This window comes from Protopterus annectens, chromosome 1.part0 (assembly GCF_019279795.1).
Source record: "Protopterus annectens isolate FY-2018-M chromosome 1.part0, PAN1.0, whole genome shotgun sequence".
Lineage (NCBI taxonomy): Eukaryota > Metazoa > Chordata > Ceratodontiformes > Protopteridae > Protopterus > Protopterus annectens.
In genome coordinates, this window is record NC_056725.1 from 1,859,521,129 (window position 1) to 1,859,543,725 (window position 22,597).

The 22,597-nt window shown below is 40.8% G+C and overlaps 1 protein-coding gene across 1 annotated transcript in view; it reads left to right on the forward strand.

The window, feature by feature from the left end:
* Positions 1-22,597, forward strand: part of LIFR (LIF receptor subunit alpha) — a 1,345,198-nt gene that overhangs the window by 1,087,077 nt on the left and 235,524 nt on the right. Inside the window, exon 15 of the mRNA XM_044076229.1 lies at positions 11,633-11,812. Within this exon, the coding sequence (XP_043932164.1) occupies positions 11,633-11,812 (180 nt within the window). The remainder of the gene's footprint in view (positions 1-11,632; positions 11,813-22,597) is intronic.

A 22,597-nucleotide genomic window follows, 5' to 3' on the forward strand; every position in this document is an offset into this window, starting at 1 on the left:
AGAAGTCAGGCTAAGGAGAATGGTGTAAGAGAGTGACAAGGGAGAGATTGTGATAATGAACCAAAACCATTCCCAGAAATAAGTTTTATCAGTCAAAATGACAGCTGCACAGATAGGGAGGAGCAAAAAAAAGGAGGGGAAACTGAAGGAGGACCTGATATGGAACTTTCTCCCCTGTAACTTTTAAATTGCAGAAGGAAGACGGAGAAGAAAGTGGAAGGGAATGCCAGTCAGTTGGACAAATCTAAGTAAGGTGAAGGAAGGGGAAAAGATGAGCTTCAAAGGTGAGTCAAGATGAGAATAATTAAAGGAGGGAAACAGGATTGCCAAGAGAAACCATACTCCCCAGAGGAAATCTCACACAGGTAGGTACACTAAGGGATGCAGGGCATAGTAGCCATGGATGTTGTCTAACGATGGGAAAGTGAAGGTGCAAATCCCTGTAGCCCAGGGTAATTGGAGGAGAGGGGGAGGGGAGGGAAGAGAGGAATATAGGAGGCATATATATAACCCTGTCAAAAAGATGGTCAGTCCTGTGACATAGAAGCATAAAGCCCTGACAACATTCCAGGTGACCAGAGTTTGAGTAGTAGCTTGGGTCCTTGCAAAGTGATAGGGAGGTTGGTGTTGCCCATTCTGGAGAGGAGAGATTGTGCTGGGCATCTTCCAGTAAACCCTGGTGGAGGCTAGGTCTCAAAGGAACAGATGTCAGAATAAGAGGATGGAGGGAGCAAGGAAGAATGATCACCCTGCAGCCAGGGGTGGGAATATGCACTTGGTGCAGCTTACCATTGTCTCCCATCCCACAAAAAATTATGTCAGCAGAAGGGGTGGGGATCTAGGCTAAGAGAAAATCCCTTCACCCAGAAGCATGACTGCTTCTGTGTTAGCCCATCTCATCCACTTACCATGCATGAACCAAATCTTAATAGCCTGCTTGGGGAGTGGAAGGGGAGTCGTACTGTGTGCATGTGGTCTCCCATCTGAGACACTCTCCTAGAATGGGAACACCAAAGGTCTGCCAGGGTGAAGGTCTGCCAGGGTGGAACTCGTGGGTAGAGGTAATTTGATTTGCAGAGGTGGTTTAATGGTCAGCCACCATGAAGATGGGGGGGGGGGACTAGCCCCCCCCAAACAAAGTCTTATGCAGGTGAGGATAGGGAAGATCAGAGGTGGACATAATATTGCTATAGGAACCAAAGAAAAGATAGCAGTATACTTTGGAAAGTGAATGGATGTGCATGTACAGAAAAGATTGAAAACTGTGAAGGAAAAGGGTAGATAAACGGTATGGCTGTACAGCGTAAATTAAAAAAAAAAAGTGAAAAATAAGGAACATCTACATGCCAAAAAGAGAAGTGTCAGTGGTGTAACAGGTAGCACACTCATCTTTGTTGCAGAAGGCTATGGGTTTATTTTCCACACAAGGTAGATTGAATGCTGACACTGCAGTGCAGCATAAGGGGGGTACTGCACTCCTGAGTATGTCATCTTTCAGATGAGATGTTAAACCGAGGCCCCATCTGCTTGAGTTGGCAGTAGCTCAGGTGGATGTAAAAAATCCATTAGCACCTATCAAAATGAGTGGGAGTCCTTTATTTACATAATCCATGAATAGTTACACAATCAATAGTTACATATTTATATTACATATTCATATTTACAACTATTATACAATATATATACATGTACTATTTACAGATCACATCCTCCTTTTACATTTTGCTTCATCATATGAAACACAGTATTACTTTTTTGACCCCCACTCCAATATCCACAACCAAAACCTTATTTTTTCAACATCATTGCTAAACCCCTTTTTTCGTTGAACATGATTTCCTTAACTCTTTGATTCCAAATCATCCATAATATAGCAAAAAATTTAGTGAGATTTTCAACCTTTGTCTTACTTTTGTGTTTATAGTAACCAAATGTAGTCATGTCCATATTTAAATTGTGTACATCTTTAAAGTCATTTACAGTGGATATAAAAAGTTTACTCACCTCTGTTAAAATGCCAGGTTTTTGTGATATAAAAAATGAGACCACATTAAATTATTGCAAAACTTTTCCCACCTTTAATGTGACCAATAACTTGCACAATTCAACTGAAAAACAAACAAATCTGTTACGGGAAAAATATAAAAAACAAAAAACGTAAAATACACTGGTTGCATAAGTGTGCACATCCTTAAACTAATACTTTGTTGTGTGTGTACACCCTTAAGCTAATACTTTGTTGAAGCACCTTTTGATTTTAATTACAACATTCAGTCTTCTTGGGTAGTAGTGTATCAGCATGGCACATCTTGACTTGGCAATATCTGCCCACTCTTCCTTGCAAAAGCGTTCCAAATCTGGCATCTCTTGTGCATAGCCCTCTTTAGGTTACCCCACAGATTTTCTATTGGATTTAGGCCTGGGCTCTGGCTGGGCCATTTCAAACTTTAATTTTCTTTTGATGAAGCCATTCTTTTGTTGATTTGGATGTATGCTTGGGGTCATTGTCGTGTTGAAAGGTGAAATTCCTCTTCCATCTTCAGCTTTCTAGCAAACACCTGAAGGTTTTGGGCCAAAAATGACTGGTATTTGGAACTGTTCATAATTCCATCCACCTTAACTAAAGCCCTATTTCCAGCTGAATAAAAGCAACCCCAAAGCATGATACTACCACCACCATGCTTCACCATGGGGACGGTGTTCTTTTGGTGATGCAAGTTGTTGTATTTGTGCCAAACGTACCTTTTGGAATTGTGGCAAAAAAGTTCAACCTTGGTCTCATCAGACCATAACACATTTTTCTCACATGCTTTTGGGAGACTTGATGCATTGTTTTGCAAATTTTAGCCTGGACTGGATATTTTTCTGTGTAAGAAAAGGTTTCCGTCTTGCAACCCTACCCCATAGTCCAGACATATGGAGAATACAGGAGATTGTTGTCACATGTAGTACACAACCAGTACTTGCCAGAAATTCCTGCAGTTCCTTCAGTGTTGCTGTAAGTCTCTTGGCAGCCTCCCTGACCAGTTTTCATCTTGTCTTTTCATCAATTTTGGAGGGACGTCTAGTTCTTTGCAACATCACTGTTGTCCCATATTTTCTCCACTTTTTGATGACTGTCTTCACTGTGTTCCATGGTATATCCAATGCTGTGGAAATTTTTTTGTACCCTTCTCCTGACTGATACCTTTCAACAATGAGATTCATTTGATGTAAGCTGTCTGCAAACCATGGCTTTTGCTGTAGCGGGCAACTGAGTAAATGTTGGAAAAATCCTACTAGGAGAGCTGAACTTCATTTGGGGTTAATCAGAGTCTCATTAATTGATGGCAGGTGTGTACCTAAGAAGACTGAATGCTGTAATTAAATCAAAAGGTGTTTCAACAAAGTATTATTTTAAGGGTGTGCACACACAGCAAAGTATTAGTTTAAGGGTGTGCACACTTTCAACCAGCGTATTGTACATTTTTTATTTTTTATATTTTTCCCCTAACAGATTTGTTTTTCAGTTGAATTGTACAGGTTATAGGTCACGTTAAAGGTGGAAAAAGTTTTGAAATGATTTATTTTGGTCTACTTTTTTATACCACAAAAACCTGGCATTTTAACAGATGTGTGTACACTTTTTATATCCACTGTAGCTATGAGACCTGTGATTATTACATGTTCAATGTTAATATCAATACTATAATTTGTGTAACATTGACAATACTGACAACCCTGGAACAAATAACAATTGTTGGAGAAGTGCAGATGACATAGAGGAATTTGTACATTTCTTGCATGAAACAAGGCAGGGAAGAATATTATTAACTGGGGACTTAAATTTACCAGAAACAGACTGGAATAATATTGATTCCACAACGTTAGTAAGGAAATTATTCACAGCGTGTGTTCAGGAACAATAATTATTTCAGATTGTTAAAAACCCTACCAGGTAACGGAACATACTAGATATTGTTTGCGTTCCCTAAGAAATTACTTTCACGATATGCAGGGATCATGGGGTTATAAGGGTTAATTTATTGCTAGATTGCTAGATAATTCTGCCAAACTGAAATCTAAGCCAATGCACAGAAGGTTAATTACAGATTATATGGAAGCAAATCGTCACTATGTAAAACTAACTGGAGTGAGGTGTTCAGTGGAAAAACTGCAGATGGAATGTGGAAAGTTTTGAAAGAGAAATTGAGTGCAAAATATCAAAAAAAAATGTAACATCAGGATCTAGGCATACAACATCAGGGGGATATATTTCCATAAGAACAAGATATCTAATTAAGGGTAAGAGACTAAAAAATATAAGAAATGGGAGAGAGGTCAATCTACAACTTTGAAAACTGAAATAAACAAGTTGGACAAACAGATTACACATAATGTGAGACAAGATCAAGAAAAATTTGAAGAAAATGTATATCAAGATATTGAGCATAATAGGAAACCTTTTTATAGATACATAAGAAGTGGAAGGAGTAAAGACACAAATTGATAAACGATGTGCAGATTCTAAAATTTATTCTCAGACACAACAGATTATAGATATAGTTACAAAATCTTATGCAAAACAGTTTGGCTCCACAAAAGGGGTGATATGGTGTCCTAGTGACATCCAGGTAACCCTAGATACTGGAATCAAATTAGATTATATTGAAAACAAATTGCACAAACTTGATCCAAACAAAGCACAGTGAGGAGACAGAATTAGTAACAATGACCTGAAAATACTTCAGCAAGAACTTATAGTACCATTACATCTATTATTCACTAGGTCATATAAATATGAAGAGATTCCTCAAAATTGGAGATATCCGCTTATTAAACTTATCTTTAAGGGAAAGGGGAGTAGTACAAACCCAGAGTCATTTAGACCCTTAAGTCTACTTTTATGTTGTTGAAAAATAATGGAGATGGTAGTATTGGAAGAGTTATTGTCAGAACTGGATAGGTTGGGACTCGAAACCATATATCAGCATGCATCTGTTACCACCTGTAATATGATGTTCTACAATATAATAACAGCTATAAATGAAAAATTGTGCTGTGATGTAATTTAAATAGATTTAACTTCAGCATTTGACAGGGTCATACACAAAATACTGATCAATAAATTAGTACAACTAGGTATTGATGTACTCTTGATAAGATGGATAGCTGCATGGCTTACAGATAGGACATGGCAAGTATCATACAGCAACTGGACAAGTGAAATCCCTGGTTACAGTCAGGGTGTCCCACAAGGCTCTGTCCTAGGCCCTTTCTTGTTTAGATTGTATCTTTCAGACCTAACTTTTTCATCCGAGGTGTTCTACAGTCTATATGCAGACGACCTGAAATTGGGTAAACTGATTACTTGTGTTACAGATAAGGCATGTCTGCCAAATAACTTGACTAAATTGACCATTTGGGCACAGGAGAATAATATGCAGATAAATGCATCAAAAACTAAGCATATGAGATTTGAGAGACATAAATTGAAAGGTGAATATTTAATACAGCGCACAGTGACTGAAACTGTAGACTCATTTAAGGACCTGTGTATATGGGTAGATTCAGCTGTGAGTTTTTCCTAATCATATCACCCAATTGGGTAATGATAGTTATAGAACTGTAGGTTGTATAAAAAGATTTATAAAGTCAATGAAGTCAAAAATAATGAAGTCATTGTTTGTTAGTTACATTAGACTCAAACTTAAGTATGGAATTACAATATGGAAACTCTATAAGAAAACAAGCATGAGTAAACTGGAAATAGTACAGCTGAAATATACCAATGGCATTCATGGATGTAAAAATTTAAGTTATTATAAAAGACTAAAATATCTGAACTTGTACAGTGTCTCTTACAGATATCTAAGAAGAGATCTTATTCAGGTATATAGGGCATTTAGAGACAAGTACCTCTGGGAATGTTTGGGGTTATCAAAATGTACTAGAGAATCGTCAGACAACCTATGTAGAAGATTCAATAGGAATGAGAAGTGTACTGATTGGTTCTCTGGCAGAGTAGCTGATGCATGGAACAGACTACCAAATTACATTAAAGCAAGTACTAGTTTAGATATTTTTAAGAACAGCCTGGATACTTATTATGGGAACAAGTGTTTTGGTATATTGGCAAGCTAGAAGGGCATTAATGCCTGTGCTTGAAATATTTGTATGTATGTATGTAACAGTAACAAGTACAAATGTATATATCACTTAAAGAAGACTATAGCTGCATACAAGGTATGTTACTGCCAATAAACTGGTATTGTTAAATCAGTTAAAAAAAGATGTATTGGCAAGAGTACCTGAGACAAAAAGCTGGTATTGCTAAATGAGTTAAGGAAAAAAGTGTTGACAAGAATATCTGAGAGGTTTAATATATTATAAGAGCTAATGATATGTTATTTTGGCTAGGTATGTCTGTATTAATAGAGCACTAGAGCCTGAATGTCTCTCTGTATTACAATAGCAGTTGAATAGAAGATGAGATTCCATGCAGAGTTCCAGGAAGACCATAGTATAAGACTGGAACATATTTGTTTCAGGATTTTGTATATATTTGACCTGTGTTGACTAGCATTCATATTTGTAGAGGCCATGAAGTAATCAGTTTCTATAAGTACGTTTGTTATCTGTGCAATAAAAGCTGCTTTTTCAAGGTATGGAATTCTGGATGTGGTAATGTCAGTTAACGGTCCACAGTATGCAGATATGAAAAGTTTTAGGAGCACTAGGAGTTTTAAAGGCCAAGTCACAAGAGCAGTGTGGACTGCCAAAAATGTTACAGAGCATTTGACAGTAATTGTTACATTGCCATGCACCTTCATTGGAATATAGAAATATTCCACTGCATGGTTTTGATCTGTTGTCTGTCTGGAAATTGATGGATTGCAGACTTAATGGGGACATTCTTGGGTTGTTTGCTTCACTGACTCCTGAAAAGCAAATGCAGGTCCAGGAGAGACTGAAATAGTCATTTGAGACAGAAAGACTGTTATAATCAGCATTCATAGAGTATTTTTCTCTAAACCAAGGGGGAAAGTGAAAATTCAGCAGGTCTCTGGTGAGGTAACCAGTCGTTATTTTGAAACATGTGAGCAGCCAGTGATATTTGTTGTTCATTCTTCTTATGGAGAAACTAGGAGCACAAAACAGCTCTTCAAGTCAAACAACTCATTGCTGTACAGAAACAGAGACCATTTTGTATTTTCAGAAGTGCTATGCTATTCAGGGAAGTGTCCAGAGAGGTGCACAGAGTTGCTTGAGGAATTTTTAAATGTGAATGTTAGAAGAGAAGATAGTTCAGATGAAATATTAGCATTGTTAAAGAAAGACGTTCTGAGTTTCCTGACATCAGATTTGCAGACTACGTATGATCATTACTTCAAAAACTATCTCTGTTTCCAGAAACTTCATAAACAAAATGGAGTAAAAGAATTCAAATAACTAGAATATGAAGTGCTAGTTTAAATGTGTTGTTTTATTCTGTTGTAATAATAAAGTATGCCCTGAAAACCTGTGGTATGAGGACATGGCTGCCTCAGCATGCCTTTATTTTGTTACATTAAGGCAACTCTACGTCTGTGGGCCTCATATTTCCCTTTGAACTAGTAGTACCGCTTGGCGTGGTGTTGGACGTATGTTTGCACTAGACATTGCCATGTTGTGCATAGCTATGTCATGAGCTTGTATAACTCACTTACTCTCTTGCCCCTCTGGTTACTCAGTGCCATCGTGTGGTATGTCCTGTTGATGTTCCTGTTTGTCTGGGTTCTTGAGCAAGCCACTTATTCCCTGGACCTGTATGTACCCAAACATCTGAAATCAGGACTTGAGCAAGCCAAACTCATACTCAGTCACATTCTTGCTTAGGCTGTGCTTCACTTGTCTTTAACAGTGGCTCTGTGGAATAACAGGCTGTCACTTGAAAAATGTATGTAGTTATATTCACCCATTAGATTCCATTCTGGGATGTCCTTGAATATTAATCTATTTTAAAACACGGGTTCTAAAGAATGATGTGATTTGTAGAATTTGTCTATTTGCTGAGCACATGGTTTGACAGTTGATTTAATGTCAGCCACCCTCATTCATGGACTGCTGTCCATCGTGGCTGGAATTGGCTTTATAATGAAGTGGGTGCTGGCACTGGCCCCAAGAACAGGTGGGAAGTGCGCTTACCTCATAGAACTATTCCATGGCTACATGGTGTACATTTTGTATTGGTGGAAAATGTATGTAGTTCTCAGTCACATAGTAACCAGTCCTGGATGCAAGAAGCGGCACTATTTGACACTTTTTCTCTATTACGCTAGTGAAGGAATATCCACTGGTAACATATTCTGGCTTCTGGTATGATGGCTGAATAGACTTGTGTGACCACCAGCTGTCTCCATTTGGTACCTTTCATTAGCTCCTGAGAGATGGTCATTTCAGAGCTCATCAGTGTACCACTGAAGGTCATGCAAAAGATGACATTAGCAGTTGAATGAGCAGCATATTCTTCTGCTGGTTGATAGCTTCCAAAAAACAGTTCTGCTTTGCAAACTGCCTTAATTGAGCTTTTGCCTTAGTTTTGAGAACATCACTATGTGGCCTTTTTATTTCTATTAGGTGATTGTTTTGCTGCATGTTTACATGCTGTTTGTGCAGCTTCCAAAAAAAGTTAGAAATATGATGGCTCTGGTTTATTGTAGATGTCTGGTTGCACCTAGCAAGTTGTGAGTCATACCTGTGTTTACTTGTATGTTAAAAAGATACTGTGAGCCTTCGAAAGTTTACAATATCACATGCAACCTGCAACTGTGCATCACTTGACTACATATTTGTTCATTTTCATACACTGCTTAAAGCACATTTTTGGAACCATCAGCACTCAGCAACATCTGCAGTTTTCACATAGCACCTTGCCATAAGTGTATGGGCTGCAGTGGTGCAGCGGTTAGCGTTGTCGCCTCACAGCAAGAGGTTCTCCTGTTCGATTCTTGGCTGGAGCACCTTTTGTGTGGAGTATGCATGTCCTCCCTGCACTCGAGTGACATTAAAGACATGCAGGTAGTAGTGGGTGTGAATGGGCATGTCTTCTTTGAAGGTTGGGCGTCGGGCTGGCAACTCGGCACCGTAAAAATCCACTGCCAACCATGAGCGGACCAGTGTTCTGCTGTGGCGACCCCTAATCGGGAAAAGCCGAAAAACATTACTTTTTTTTACCTTACCATAAGTGTCAATTGTTTTGGAATCTAGCCTATCACCTCCATCCAGTAGCAGCTTTGTTACTGCATATACATTATAGCAAATCGTTATACAAGTCCAGTTATCTCGTAACATCTGTGAAAGTAAACTGAGTCAGCAAGGCAGTGTTTTCGGATTGAAACAATTAAACTGCATAACAAAAATGTATCAGCCATTATGTACTCAGAAGATGTTTACAGAGTATAATAGCACTGTTGCTAGTAAACCATGGTAAAATAGTGACAGCAAGGTTTAGGGTAGGAATTAGTGCACTCTTCAATGCTCAGCTGCTAGCTTTACTGAGTATGGTAAAACCACACGTAAGTCGCATTCTGTAACATCGTATTTTGAATATATTGAAAGATGGCTATCTATTTGCTGACATCCTCATACTTTATTTTATCAACCACACATCTTTAACAATCATTGCTACAGTCAAGCTTTGGTTCAAGATACCATTTGACATTGAGAAATGCTTTTTGTTATAATAATGCTGTTTGGAAGAGTTAACCAAATTTGCCTCTTTGTCAACAGTGGTTTGACATTTTTTTTTTGTGTTAATCACTAGGGCTGTGCCTGTTTATCTTCTAAATGCTCCATTGTTTAATTGATATAAGCATTGCTCATGTAAGACTATTACTGGAATTCAATTGTGGCATTATCCATGGCTGAATTCTGTAGCAACCCACTGGCAAGCGATACATGTTGCATTAGTATAACTTTGTGAGGACTTACTCCCTGACATCAGAATGTACTGTCTCATGTTTTTTCTTCATTCACTTCAAGGTTTATCCATGTTTTATATAAGAAGTTGTTTCCTACATGTAAAAAATGAGTTACATGTGATAACCAAATTAGTTCCTGTTCCGCATCTCTTAGGAGAGCTACCAAGATGTGACTGCCCCCCCCCCCCCCCCCCCCGTTTTTTAGCATCAAGCCTTGCTAAACTGACATTAGCAATGAGGTGGTTTGCATTACATGAATTCTTGAGGACAAATCATAGTCCTTTATGTGCTGCAGTGTCTGGAATCTCAGAACCAGTTGCAGGTATCCAAGATCTGTCATGCAGTAAACCCTTACTTAACTACAAGTGGAAAGCTCATGTCTAGCTATTTTCCTGACCAGCAGTGTAAAAGCATTTACTTCTGTATCATAGGTAAATATTTAGAAAAAGGCTGCTTTACCACAGCAGAGAATTAGGAGTTAAAGCATGGAGAGTACTGGAGATGCAGATGGCATCCGATTAATTTGGAAATGTTGAATTGTGGCCCTAGACTTTTATGCTGACTCGGGAAAAGCAGTGTTTATGAGTAAGGTTGCCACCATTTAAGCGGGCCAAAGTGGGACATGGCGGTCTGGCCAATATGACACTGGCCACAGGAGTGGTAAAGGAGATGCTGTTATGGGTATGATGGTTGGCTGCTGGAGTGGCTGGTTGGCTGGCTGCTGGAGTGGCTAGCTGGTTGGTGGGAGTAGCAGCTGGAAGGATGAATGACTGGATGGATGGCTTGATGGGTGGATGGATAGCTGCATGAATGGCTGCCTGGCTGGATAAATGGCTGGCTGCATGAGTGGATGGCTGGCTGAATGAATGGCTGGCTGGCTGGTTGGATGACTGAATGGCTGGCTGCAGAAATGGATGGCTGTCTGGCTGGATGGATGGATGCATGGATGGCTGGCTGGCTGGCTGGACGAACGGATAGATTGCTGGCTCAATAACAAAAAACAAAAAACAAATCTCGGTCATTGTTTTAGCAGTTGTAGAAGTGCTTAAAACAAAGCGCCCCTACAGCCATGATCTTTGCAGGGCTCTTTCTGTCCCAATCCCCACCCCTTTCATAAATTGCAGCCAGTTGTTGCATGAATGAAAGCACCTGGACCTAACAGGCAGCAGCTCTGCCTGCAGGTCCAGGTTAGTGATTTCACTGAATTGCTTTGGAAAAGCCAGAAGTAATATCGGCTTGTTCCACGGCAATTCAGTGCGATTGAAAAGCGGGACTTTTCAAGTCCCACTACTTTGCACAGTGGGCAACGGGATGAGGCAGCTCAACCCGTGAGTGTCCTGCTGACAACGGGACGGGTGGCAACCTTATTTATGCGATGTAGCATAATGCATTTCTATTTTAAGTTGCTTCTCAAATGCTACAACCTTTTCTGCATGTAGGTATGCATGTTTATATTTGGCTAAAATGCAGTAGAATAGTATGTTTATAATAAGTACTGTGTTGTTACTACTGTAAGCTGAATGGTGCATGATAACATGACTTGGGTAATAGCAGTAGACCTCCACAATTGTGAAATAAAGGTAGGAACTCTTGGTCTTCCTAATGCACTTTTGTGTAGTCATTTAACAGTTGTATTTATCTTTAGACAGTCTTGTTTAGACTAAGTTTCTTGCTACTTTTGTATTGTATAGGAGGTGAAGTATTGACTTATACAGCTGATGGAACTGGCGATGCAGTCCTTATTGAGTGGCATGATAACTACAACGTGACTTGTGGCTATGTGGTTGAATGGTATAATTTTCCAGTGTCACAGCTTGACCTTCAATGGCAAAAATACCTATCAAATACCACTAGTGTTGTGATTAAATCAGGTGAGTAAACAGTGTAGATGCTGCTACAGTCTCAGTATTGTTAACTCTTCCCTCATTAACAATGCATTTGATTATGTAGAGGAAATAAATGTGTAAAACTGATTTATTTTTTGCCTGTAAATGGAAACACAGAGGTGAGTTATACAATTGCTTCAACAGTGACACAGTTTTGGGAGCAGACTTCAGAGTATGCTCAGCTAAGAATGAAAGGTAAGCAGAAGGGCTGTGACGTTTGTTGCGTTTTTAGTAATGGTAAGCTTAGGGTTCCCTGTTGCATCTGCACCTCCTTGCAGTGGCTGTGTAGACATATTTAATAGTATGTGCTGATACATTAACAGGGTGTGTGTGCCAAAATACAGATGCAGTGCTGTGGTGCCATTGCATGCATGCCTTGGGGGAGGGAGAAAAAGGACAGCTAGGGAATGGATGCTGGCCTGCCATCAAATGTTTGACCGCCAAATAACCTGTTACATTACAGCACAGTGACACAGTGTATAATATCTCTGCCGTGGTCTAAGGTTTAGTCCTGATCTGCACTCAGTGTCTTTATGGAGATTGTGTGCCTCCCCATGTCTGTGTGATATTTCTCTGGGTACTGTATTTTCATCCCATCTCTCAAAACATGCTGGATGACTGGCTGCTGTAAAGTATCCATGTATTTTGCATTTATCCTTGATTCTAGGGGCCTAGGTCATGGCTGAAAAGGGACCGTGATGACCAGTTCACTTACCTGGTTAATAGCTGAATAAGTTAAATTAAAACTCCAGAGACCCTATGGCCAAATTTGTAATTGTCAGAGTAGTAGAATGTGGTTACCTCTCTCTTATTCCACCTTTAAAGCTTTGCGAGGCTTGATGTAAGAAGTGAAGTTTTCTAGATAAATTCCATGTTAAAGTCTGGCATTCAGTTAGAAAGGAAGGAAAAATAATTTTTTTCATAAGAGGAGCTGAAGGTTAGCCATGGAAGGCTAGAAATCAGATGTGAGGACTGTGTAGGTATGCAGGGCCATTAATATGTAAGTAACAAAATGTATGTTTTTAATCAGTCCCAGCCAGTGTAAAACTGCAAATAAATCGACAGTGCTTTTCATTCTGTCAACGGTCTGGATATTTGAAGAGTTAAGCATTATAGAAAACCTGTTGTCTGTGATTATCCAGCTCAGCTTTTTATGTAAATGAATAGGTTCTTAGGTACTTACTTAGCCTATTGATGCTTCAGGCTTTTAGAAGTCTAACTGTACATTCCCTTGAAGTATTTAGCCCTTATATTTTAAGTAAGAATAACCCATGAGCAGTGCAGAAAAGGGAGGAGATGATTCCACAAGTGAATGGATTGTTAGTATCTATGAGGATAGTCTCAAGATAAGTGGTCTCACTTGGGGCAAAAGCCCCCCCCCCGATATCATATGGCATCATTCTGCATTAGATAACATGATAAGGACAGAGTCTAAACTGTACTGGATGCCCATGAGAGTTTATAAATGATCCATGATCTAAGCTCCCTCACCAAGTCAGCTAGTTAGGAGTCTTGCTGAAGTTAGGGACAAATTTAATTTAAGGGATGCAGAGTAATTCACATATTGCCAGATTAGGCACATTTGGTATCACCATATTTTTCTCTGTGTGAAGGCTAGCAATTTTACACTGGCACAAGTAGAAGTGGGTTAAAAAGAGCAAAACTGGGTCTATATTATGCCGCTGAAACACGTTGACAGTGAACACCACTTTGTCGACATGTATTCAGTGAAATTCACTTCCAATATTCACTGAATAATTAAAGAGCAAAGACGTAGTTGGCCAACTACACATTTTGCCCTTTTCTCCACAGTAGTATGATCTTGCAGTTGGTATATTTAGTTGGGGGGGGTTGCTTTAGCTAGATTTAGTTCTGCTGAGTTACAGGGAAAGTATTTGTGTGCCATTTTTAGTATTCAGCGAATCGCAGAAGTAAATTTCGTTGAATACATGTGGACGAAATGGTGATTGCTTTCAAGGTTTTTCGGTGGTGTAATATCAACCTGTAGATCTGGGAAGGTCTGTAGAAACATATGGAAAAGTACAGTACATACCTTAAAATGCCTAATAGTTGGTAGATGGAAAAACTGCAAAAAGGTCAAGCAATCAAAAGCATAAGGGAAGAGGGTATGGAAAGCTGTGATCAGTAGACAAGACTCCTATTCACAAGGTATGTTACCCCCCTGTAGACAATATGCATTAAGGTTTCACATGATAATAGATGTTGGAGGTGTGACAGGGAGGTGGCAGATAAGACTTATATGTTTTGGAGTTGACCAAAGGTCACTGTATATTGGGACTATCTTACCAACAGGATGAACTGGCTTTTTAACAATTTGAAGTTAGTTTGGGAATTTTGAATGCTAAGCATCTTTCCCAAAAGAAGGTCAAATCTGCACTCAGTTTTGAGGTTTATTGAACTTTGGCAAATGCTGTTAAACTCCTGTGTGCCAAACAGTGAGAAACTTGATAGGATGTTCATCGTGCATACAGCTGCAGTCATAACAGATGGGTTCTCCTGCTGTCAGGCGGGTCCTCGGTCGGCCGAATTCCACGGTCTAGGTCCAGCGTCGGTTGTCGTCGCTTCTTCCCTGACGTCAGTGCGCCAGCAGTATAAAAGAACCAGCCGACGCCATTTTCTCCAGTCTTTCTTGCCGCGCGGTGCCTGAAGCAGAAGCAGTTCGCAAGTGCCGGTCGACCAGCTCCTGAAATTACGAAAATTTTGCAACCAAAGTCTTCTTTAAAGCTAAGTACCCCATTGGGGAAACTTTTCTTGCCTCAGACCGATGTCAGACAAAGTTAATAATTGTATTTCTTGTGGGAAGCAAATACCACATAAGGATTTTCATTCCCTCTGCATGTCTTGCTTAGGCCCAGACCACGACGTCTCGGTCTGTCGTTTTTGTGCTACATTCAACAAACGCACCATTAAGCATCGGGCGGAGTTCGCCCAGCACTATTTTGGCAAAAAATTTAACTATATTATGTCATCAGATACTCCGACTCCAGTTTTGTCTAAAAAATGCAAAGATAAGGACCGACACACGAGGTCCGCGGCCTCTACCGACACCACGCCAAAGCCGACTACAGGTGGTCCGGTTCTCAGCGAGGTGCCTACGCAGCCCCTGCCTACCGACGACACTTCATTGGCGGTGTCTTCTGTGCCCGAGGTCGCAGGCTCCTTGGCCCACACTCCGACTACAGGTACCGAAGCCACTCTTGGTGGTGAATCTCAAAATGTAGACAAGTCTGCCTCCTGTCAAGGTGTCTTCAGACCTTCCTCTTCTTTTTCTATCAAGGCTTTCACTAAGTCTAAAGCAGCCATGCATTCTAAGAGACAAGCTCCACAGGGCCCTTCTCCAGGCCCCATGCCTAAAAAACAGATGCTTAAAATGGCTGAGGATTTGATTACTCTTATCAGGGGTTCTCAACCCCCCCCCCCCGGACAAAAGGCCCAGAGTGGAGGAAGAATCCCCCTCCTCTGACCAGGCCTCCATTATTTCAGAGCACTCTGATGAACAGGAACATTCTTACTCCCCTTTTGAAGATTCTGATGCTGAGGAGTCCATTCCCTCTGTCTCCCCCCCAGAGGATTACTCATTTGGGGAAACCTTCCATACCTTAAGGGAACACTTCCACTGGGAAGGCCAAGAGTACTCAGATTCCAAGAAAAGGCTTAGGGATTTTCTCTTGCTACCTCAGCACAGGCCTCTGGCTATACCTCCTGTCTTAGACATACTAGATGATGTGTACTCGGAGGCCTGCCTTAACCCGGATTCTTTACCTCCAGCCCCAGTCAAGCCTGACAGGTACTACCGGGTTCCTGACTCACACCAATTTTTATACAAAAGCCATGCGGCTGACCCAGAAACTATCTCACAGGGCCCCAAGGGAATTAAGGCCTCCACTGCTAAAAACCCATTACCTTCCGAGAGAGATTCCAGATCCTTAGAAAGGTGGGGAAAAAAGTTATACACCTCGGCCACCTTAACCATAAGGGCATTAAACTGCCAGTTCCATATGCTAAAGTACCAACAGTTTCTGTTATCACAGTTGATAAGCAAAATGTCACAACCTGAACAACCAGACTTGAGGGAGTTGCAGGATTTGATGCATAGTGCAGAACAAGTGGGTAAACATACCTTGCAATGTGGTTTTGATGCTCTAGAGGCCTCATGTAGAGCTGCTGTTACAGGATCAGTCATACGTAGACATGCCTGGTTCAAGGAGCAAACCTTACCAGATCATGTCAAAGCTAAATTACTAGATGCCCCTCTTCAAAAGGATGTATTATTTGGTGTTAAAGCTGAGGAGGTATTAAAGAAAATGGAGGAAAAGGCTAAATCAATGCAAACAGTGAAAGATTTTCTACAGGTACAATCTCCACGTTTCAGTAGAAATTGGCCTTCCAAAAATTGGTCCTTTCCAGCCACAGACAGACCCCAAAGAGGTAGATACAGGCGCCCGAGGGGCAGAGGGCAATCTCAAGGATCGTTTAGGGGCAGACAATGGCAAGCTCCTACACAAAGAGGTGGTGAGGATAGTTCGCAGCCATTCAGAAAGCAAGCCCAATGACTTTCCCCTTTGCATGCCAAGCAAGGCTCAAATGGCAGCACCCTTAGGCGGAAAACTGGCATTATTTTCAAAAAATTGGCATATTGTCACAAAAGACAAATGGATCCTGGACATTATAAACAGAGGCTACAGATTCCATTTTCACACCCTTCAAAAATGAGAGGCATGCCAAACCTGCCACACAATCAAAGGGCAGAGGCACAAAGACAAATTTCAGATCTCATGGACATGGAAGCTATTCAAGAGGTACCTACTCACGAACAAGGTCAAGGTTTTTATTCCAGACTATTCCTGGTACCAAGGAAGGGAAAAGATTGGAGACCTATTTTGGACCTATCCATCCTAAACACATTTTTACTCGTACCAAAATTCAAGATGCTCACATTACAGCAGCTTCTTCCCATGCTGGGCAAGGAGTCTTGACTGGTAACATTGGACCTCAAGGAGGCATACCTGCATGTCCCAATCAGACAAAATTGCAGAAGATACTTCAGATTTCTTGGAGGTTCAACCCATTATCAATTCTCTGCGTTGCCCTTTGGCTTATCTACTGCACCCAGAGTATTCACGAAATGCCTGGCATCAGTAATTGCCTACTGCAGACTTCAAGGGATACAAATATACCCATATTTGGACGACTGCCTGATCCAAGCGGACAGCAAGCACATACTTCTGAAACATTTGGCTTTTGTAATAATGTTGAATTCTCTGGGATATACAGTCAACAAAAAGAAATCAAGGCGAATACCCTCTCAAAAAATAATTTTCCTGAGTGCCAACTTGGACACAAACACCCAGATGGCCTACCTCACGCCAGAGAAGCAGGGGCAACTAACTCAATACTTCAGAAAACTAGCAAATTTCACCAGGCTGACTTGAAGGAAAATCCTGCAGGCTCTGGGATTCATGGCATCTTGCATCCTACTAATCCCATGTGCAAAGCTGCATATGAGGAAACTTCAATGGTACCTGAAAAACCTATGGTCTCAACACAGCCACAGCTTGGAAACAATAATACCACTAATTCCATGTCTTCAAAAGGAATTTCTTTGGTGGGCTCAAGCATGCCAAACAAACACAGGTCTTCCATTCTGCAAGCCTCAAGCAAATCAAGTCATCACAACAGACACCTCGGACTACGCCTGGGGGGAGCACATGACAGATCGGTGCATTCAGGACAAATGGTCCCAAAAAGAAAAGTACCTTCACATCAATCAAAAGGAAATGCTAGCAGTAATAAATGCTATTATAGCTTTCAAAGACCTTCTGCATCCAGGTCAACTATTGATAAGGACAGACAACACCACAGTAATGTGGTACATAAACAAACAGGGAGGAACCCATTCATACCCCCTATGCAGGCTGGCCATGTCACTTTGGAACATTGCCCTGGAATTACAAATTGAACTTCAAGCACAGTACTTGCCAGGCAAGGAAAACACGCTGGCAGACAACCTAAGCAGAAATATGACAGATCCACACGAATGGAAGTTGCATCCTCAAGTTTTTACAGAGATAATTCAAGCACGGGGAAGGCCAGACATAGATCTCTTTGCCCCCCAAAAAAATCACCAATTGACAAAATTCTGCTCAAGGATTTTCCATCCACAGGCCTGGAGAGTGGACGCTCTCTCTTTCAGTTGGACAACAATGACAGTTTATGCCTTTCCACCTCTTCCTCTGCTGCTCAAAGTTCTATTAAAAACCAGAGCAGACAGACCAAAGATGATTCGCATTGCTCCAGACTGGCCAAGACAGCACTGGTACCCACTCCTGAGGAGCCTGACTCATTCCCCTCCATGGACCTTACCTCTAATGCCTCTTCTTCTGACTCAGCACAGCTTCAAAACTCTTCACAGTCAGCTGAAAACACTCAATCTGGCCGCATGGAAGATTCCTTAACATCACAACAGACCCTACTCTCTAAGGAGGTGCAGGATGTCATTTTGGAGGCCAGAAGGCCGTCTACTAGAAAAGCTTACTCCGCAAAATGGAAACGGTTTTGTGCCTGGAATGAGAAAAAGGGCCAGAATCCTGGAAAACTGAATTTACCTCAAATATTACAGTTGCTAGCTGAGCTGCTAAGCAGTGGGCTTTCATTCTCCTCCATCAAAATCCATGCCTCAGCCATTTCTGCAGAATACAACACTGATCCACCTTTATTCTCTCACCCCCTCTTAAGACAGTTCCTCAGAGGGGCAAAGAATATAAAACCCCCAAGGAAACAACCAGTACCTGCTTGGGATCTCAATTTCATTCTAGAAAAGCTGACCTTGCCTCCTTTTGAGCCAGCTGCGTCAACAGATTTGCAATATTTGTCCTGGAAAACAGCTTTCATTCTGGCTATCACCTCAGCTCGTAGGGTATCGAAACTACAAGCCCTCATGGCTGTGCAGCCTTTTATCATCTTCCATCAGGACAGAGTTTCCTTACGAACCAACCCGTCCTTTATGCTAAAGGTGGTATCCAGCGTAGCTTTGAATCAGGCTATACACTTACCTACCTTTTACCCTAATCCTTAAAACAAAGGGGAGAGACTACTACATTCCTTGGACATCCACAGACAGCTGCGTTATTATTTGGACAGAACAAAGCCTTTCAGAAAATCAGAACAGTTCTTTGTGTCCTATGCTATAGGAGCTCAAGGGAAGCCAATTTCCAAACAGACCATCTCAAAATGGATAGCCCACTGCATACACTTTTGTTACTCTTTTCATGGTAAAACTGTACCTGCAGGCATCAGATCTCACTCCACAAGGGCCACAGCTACCTCTGCAGCTTTCCTCAGAGGAGTTCCTACCAAAGATATTTTGGAAGCAGCCACTTGGAGTTCTGTGCATACCTTCTCCAAGCACTACCACCTACCATTATACTCCAGAACTAGAGCAGGCTTTGCCACTACAGTCTTGCAGGGCATTCTGGCTCCTCCTAGTTCCACCTAGTGCCTACCACCCCTTTCTTAGCTTTGGGATTCTACCCATCTGTTATGACTGCAGCTGTATGCACGATGAACATAGTACAGTTTTGTACCTACCATAAATGTAGATGTTCTAGTGCTAATACAGCTGCAGTCCAGGTTTCCCTCCCTCCTTCCCCTCTTGAGACAGGCCTATTGGCTAACACCTCCTCATACAACCTGATTGGGGTATTCTTTATGGTGTATTTGCTTGCAACTACTGTATTTTGATTATATTGCATTGCTTTATTACACAAATTTATGTATTGCCTTCCTTCTGGGGGCACCTGACATCTGGGGCAAGAAAAACTGAAGAAAATGGCGTCGGCTGGTTCTTTTATACCCCTGGCGCACTGACGTCAGGGAAGAAGCGATGACAACCGATGCCGGACCTAGACTTTGGAATTCGGACGACCGAGGACCTGCCTGACGGCAGGAGAACCCATCTGTTATGACTGCAGCTGTATTAGCACTCGAACATCTACATTTATGGTAGGTACAAAACTGTACTTTCCTCCTTCTGAGTGTTTGGAGAATATTATACGTAAGCATCTAGGTTATATGTTATGCTCTCTTAAAAGCTCCTGTACCTACTAGGACATTCATCAATATTCCAAGATTGTACATGACAGCTATGAACCTCAGTTTTAATTTTTTTTTGTTTATGTTTAAATTTTACTTCAGAACTGTTTTCCCCTACTTAATGGCATTTTACGTGATGAATAGTGATTTTCAGGTTGGTAAAAGCTGGGATTTCGTATATACTGTATAAAGTTTTACTGTGGTAGTGGCACTGCTTTCTTTCTATTCCTGTGGTTGTTACATTTCATTTTTTGCATGGAAAAATAGGAATAACCCAGAGATAAACAGAACATTTGCATGTTGCCCCTGTCCATTAGGGACAGGACTGCTAAACTAGGAGTGAATTTGCCATTACATATTCATTCATCCAGATTATGTTTGAATAGTGTAAGAGAAACACTTTGCTTTATGTGTAGAGGAAGATGATTCCAAAGAAGTGGTAGTCTTTGTGACACATATCTATCCTTCCAACATGTTCTGTTTATGTTCCAAAAGAGATTTAGGTCTCTTAAGCAGGAGTTTATCCATCTATTGGACTTGCGAATGTGTAGTAGGTCTGACAAGATAGTGTCTGTTGAGACTTTGTAGGTGAGTGAAAGATTGCCCCTCAGTAGCCTGTATGACTGAGAAGAGGGACAAGATTTTGAGACAGTCTGCATATTTTCTATGCTTTATGCCCTTGCTTTCTTTAGTAGGAAAGCATTGTGGGCATTCAAATTATGTAAGTGGTTTGGACAGATACGTACTGAAGGAGGTATTATACTCTATGATCATCCTGATGAGTGTGGAGTACAGTGGAATGGTCACATCTCTGGACCTGGGTGCCATACCCTTTGTAACAAGCTGTACAATAAAAAAGCAGTCTCTTACAATAGTTGCCACATCAGACTGAAGGACAGTTTGTTGTCTGCATAGGTTCCCAGGTCTCTAACTACTGGATCGGTTTTCAGTGGTGCGCTGGCAATGTAATAGCCGCAAGGGAATTCTTACTTGGCCGAAGGATACTATTATACATTTCTTGGCATTCAGTTTTAGTCCATGGTCCAATGTGATCATGATTAATTTCCCTAGTACACTGTAAGCAGTAGGGTTCTGTCTCATTTACAGGATTTCTGTGGACAGTGCTATATTGCCAGAACTTAAAATCTGTTGAACCAGGAAAGTATGCATTATGGAGTGACTGTAGTCTTAGAATGGTACAAGGAAAACTAAAACGTATCCTTTTGGAAAGTTACAAGGAAAAAAGACTTTGTATCCTGAACTTCGTGTTGTCCAGAGAGTGGATGATGGGGCAGTGATGTTCTTGGCTTGAGAGAATGCATAGTCAGAACAGGGAAAGAGTGTATGTTGGTCTTCCTTAAGGCATCCCAAACGTAGAGCAAAGAGTTATTTTCCATATTGACCACCAGCCATTGTCCATATCTTCTCCAACCCTCTTCCAACCAAATATGGTTAAGGACAGCAAGACACAAATTGTTAATTAAATTGTTCTGAAAGTTACCAGCAACTTCACTCAAAGCATCTATGCATATAAGCCACTTGTCAGGCTGTTAGCTTTTACAAGAGCAAGCTTCTGTCCAGAGTTATATTAATTCAGGAGTAGATAGTTCATTTTATGAAGGACAGAGAGTTTTTAAGACTTGTATAATGTTGATGTTCCGTGTGTGTACACAGTTTGGGGCGAGTAATGCAATGTCTGATCCAGCTGAACGTATATAAAGTAATCCAGGTCGATGACTCAGAACATTCTCTAGATGGCAACTGGGTGGATTTTTTTCCCCTCTCAGGGAGGTCTTGGAACTTTCATTGTAAATGATCTGTCTTAACTGCTGAAGCTATATTAGAGTTAAGGCGTTTGTATGTTAAATTCTACACGTAGACATTTGACTTCTGTGACTATAGCTAGTCACTATTTATTTTTCCCAGAATTTATCTTTTTAGATTTCTTGTTTAGGGAAAGAAATAATATTATTAAATAATTAAGGACCTGTGGCTGAATCCACTCTGCTTCCAGCAGTATGGCAAGCTCTAGAAAGAAATGATGTACATGTAGCCACTTTGTTTTAGCAGTCAAATTAATTGATTTGTCCAAGTGGGTAGCGATCCAGTTTCAGTGAAAGGCCGAAGGAGAAAAGCTTCAGTAAATTTTGACATTACAGTAAATACAACTGGTCATGCAAATTAAATTGCCTGGGCAAAATGCAACACTGTTACAAACAACTGAAAATAACACGATCTGATACATCTTGCCAAACCCTCGGAATGTCACTGTCTGTCAATACAAAGGTCTAATTGGCTACCTAATACTACTAGAGTCATGGGTTTGCTGAACACTCTAATTTTTAAATTACTTAGAGAGATATTACCCACCATGTCTTTGTTTTGGATTTAGAACCAACTGCACCTTGGGCACAAAATAATGAGGCCAAAACAAGCAGTCTACTTGCTTGTGGAAAAGGGGATTTAGAGACATAATTAGCCACAGTGAGGAAATACCTTATTATTGGCTAATTTGAATTTCTCTGAATTGCATGCTGTTATCAACTAGTGCTTATCAGCACTTTTCTGTAGTAATCATCCCTGGTGACCCATGTATCCCATTGGCACAGATACCCCCCATTCACTCTAATACACACATGGACACATTCAGTCACAGAT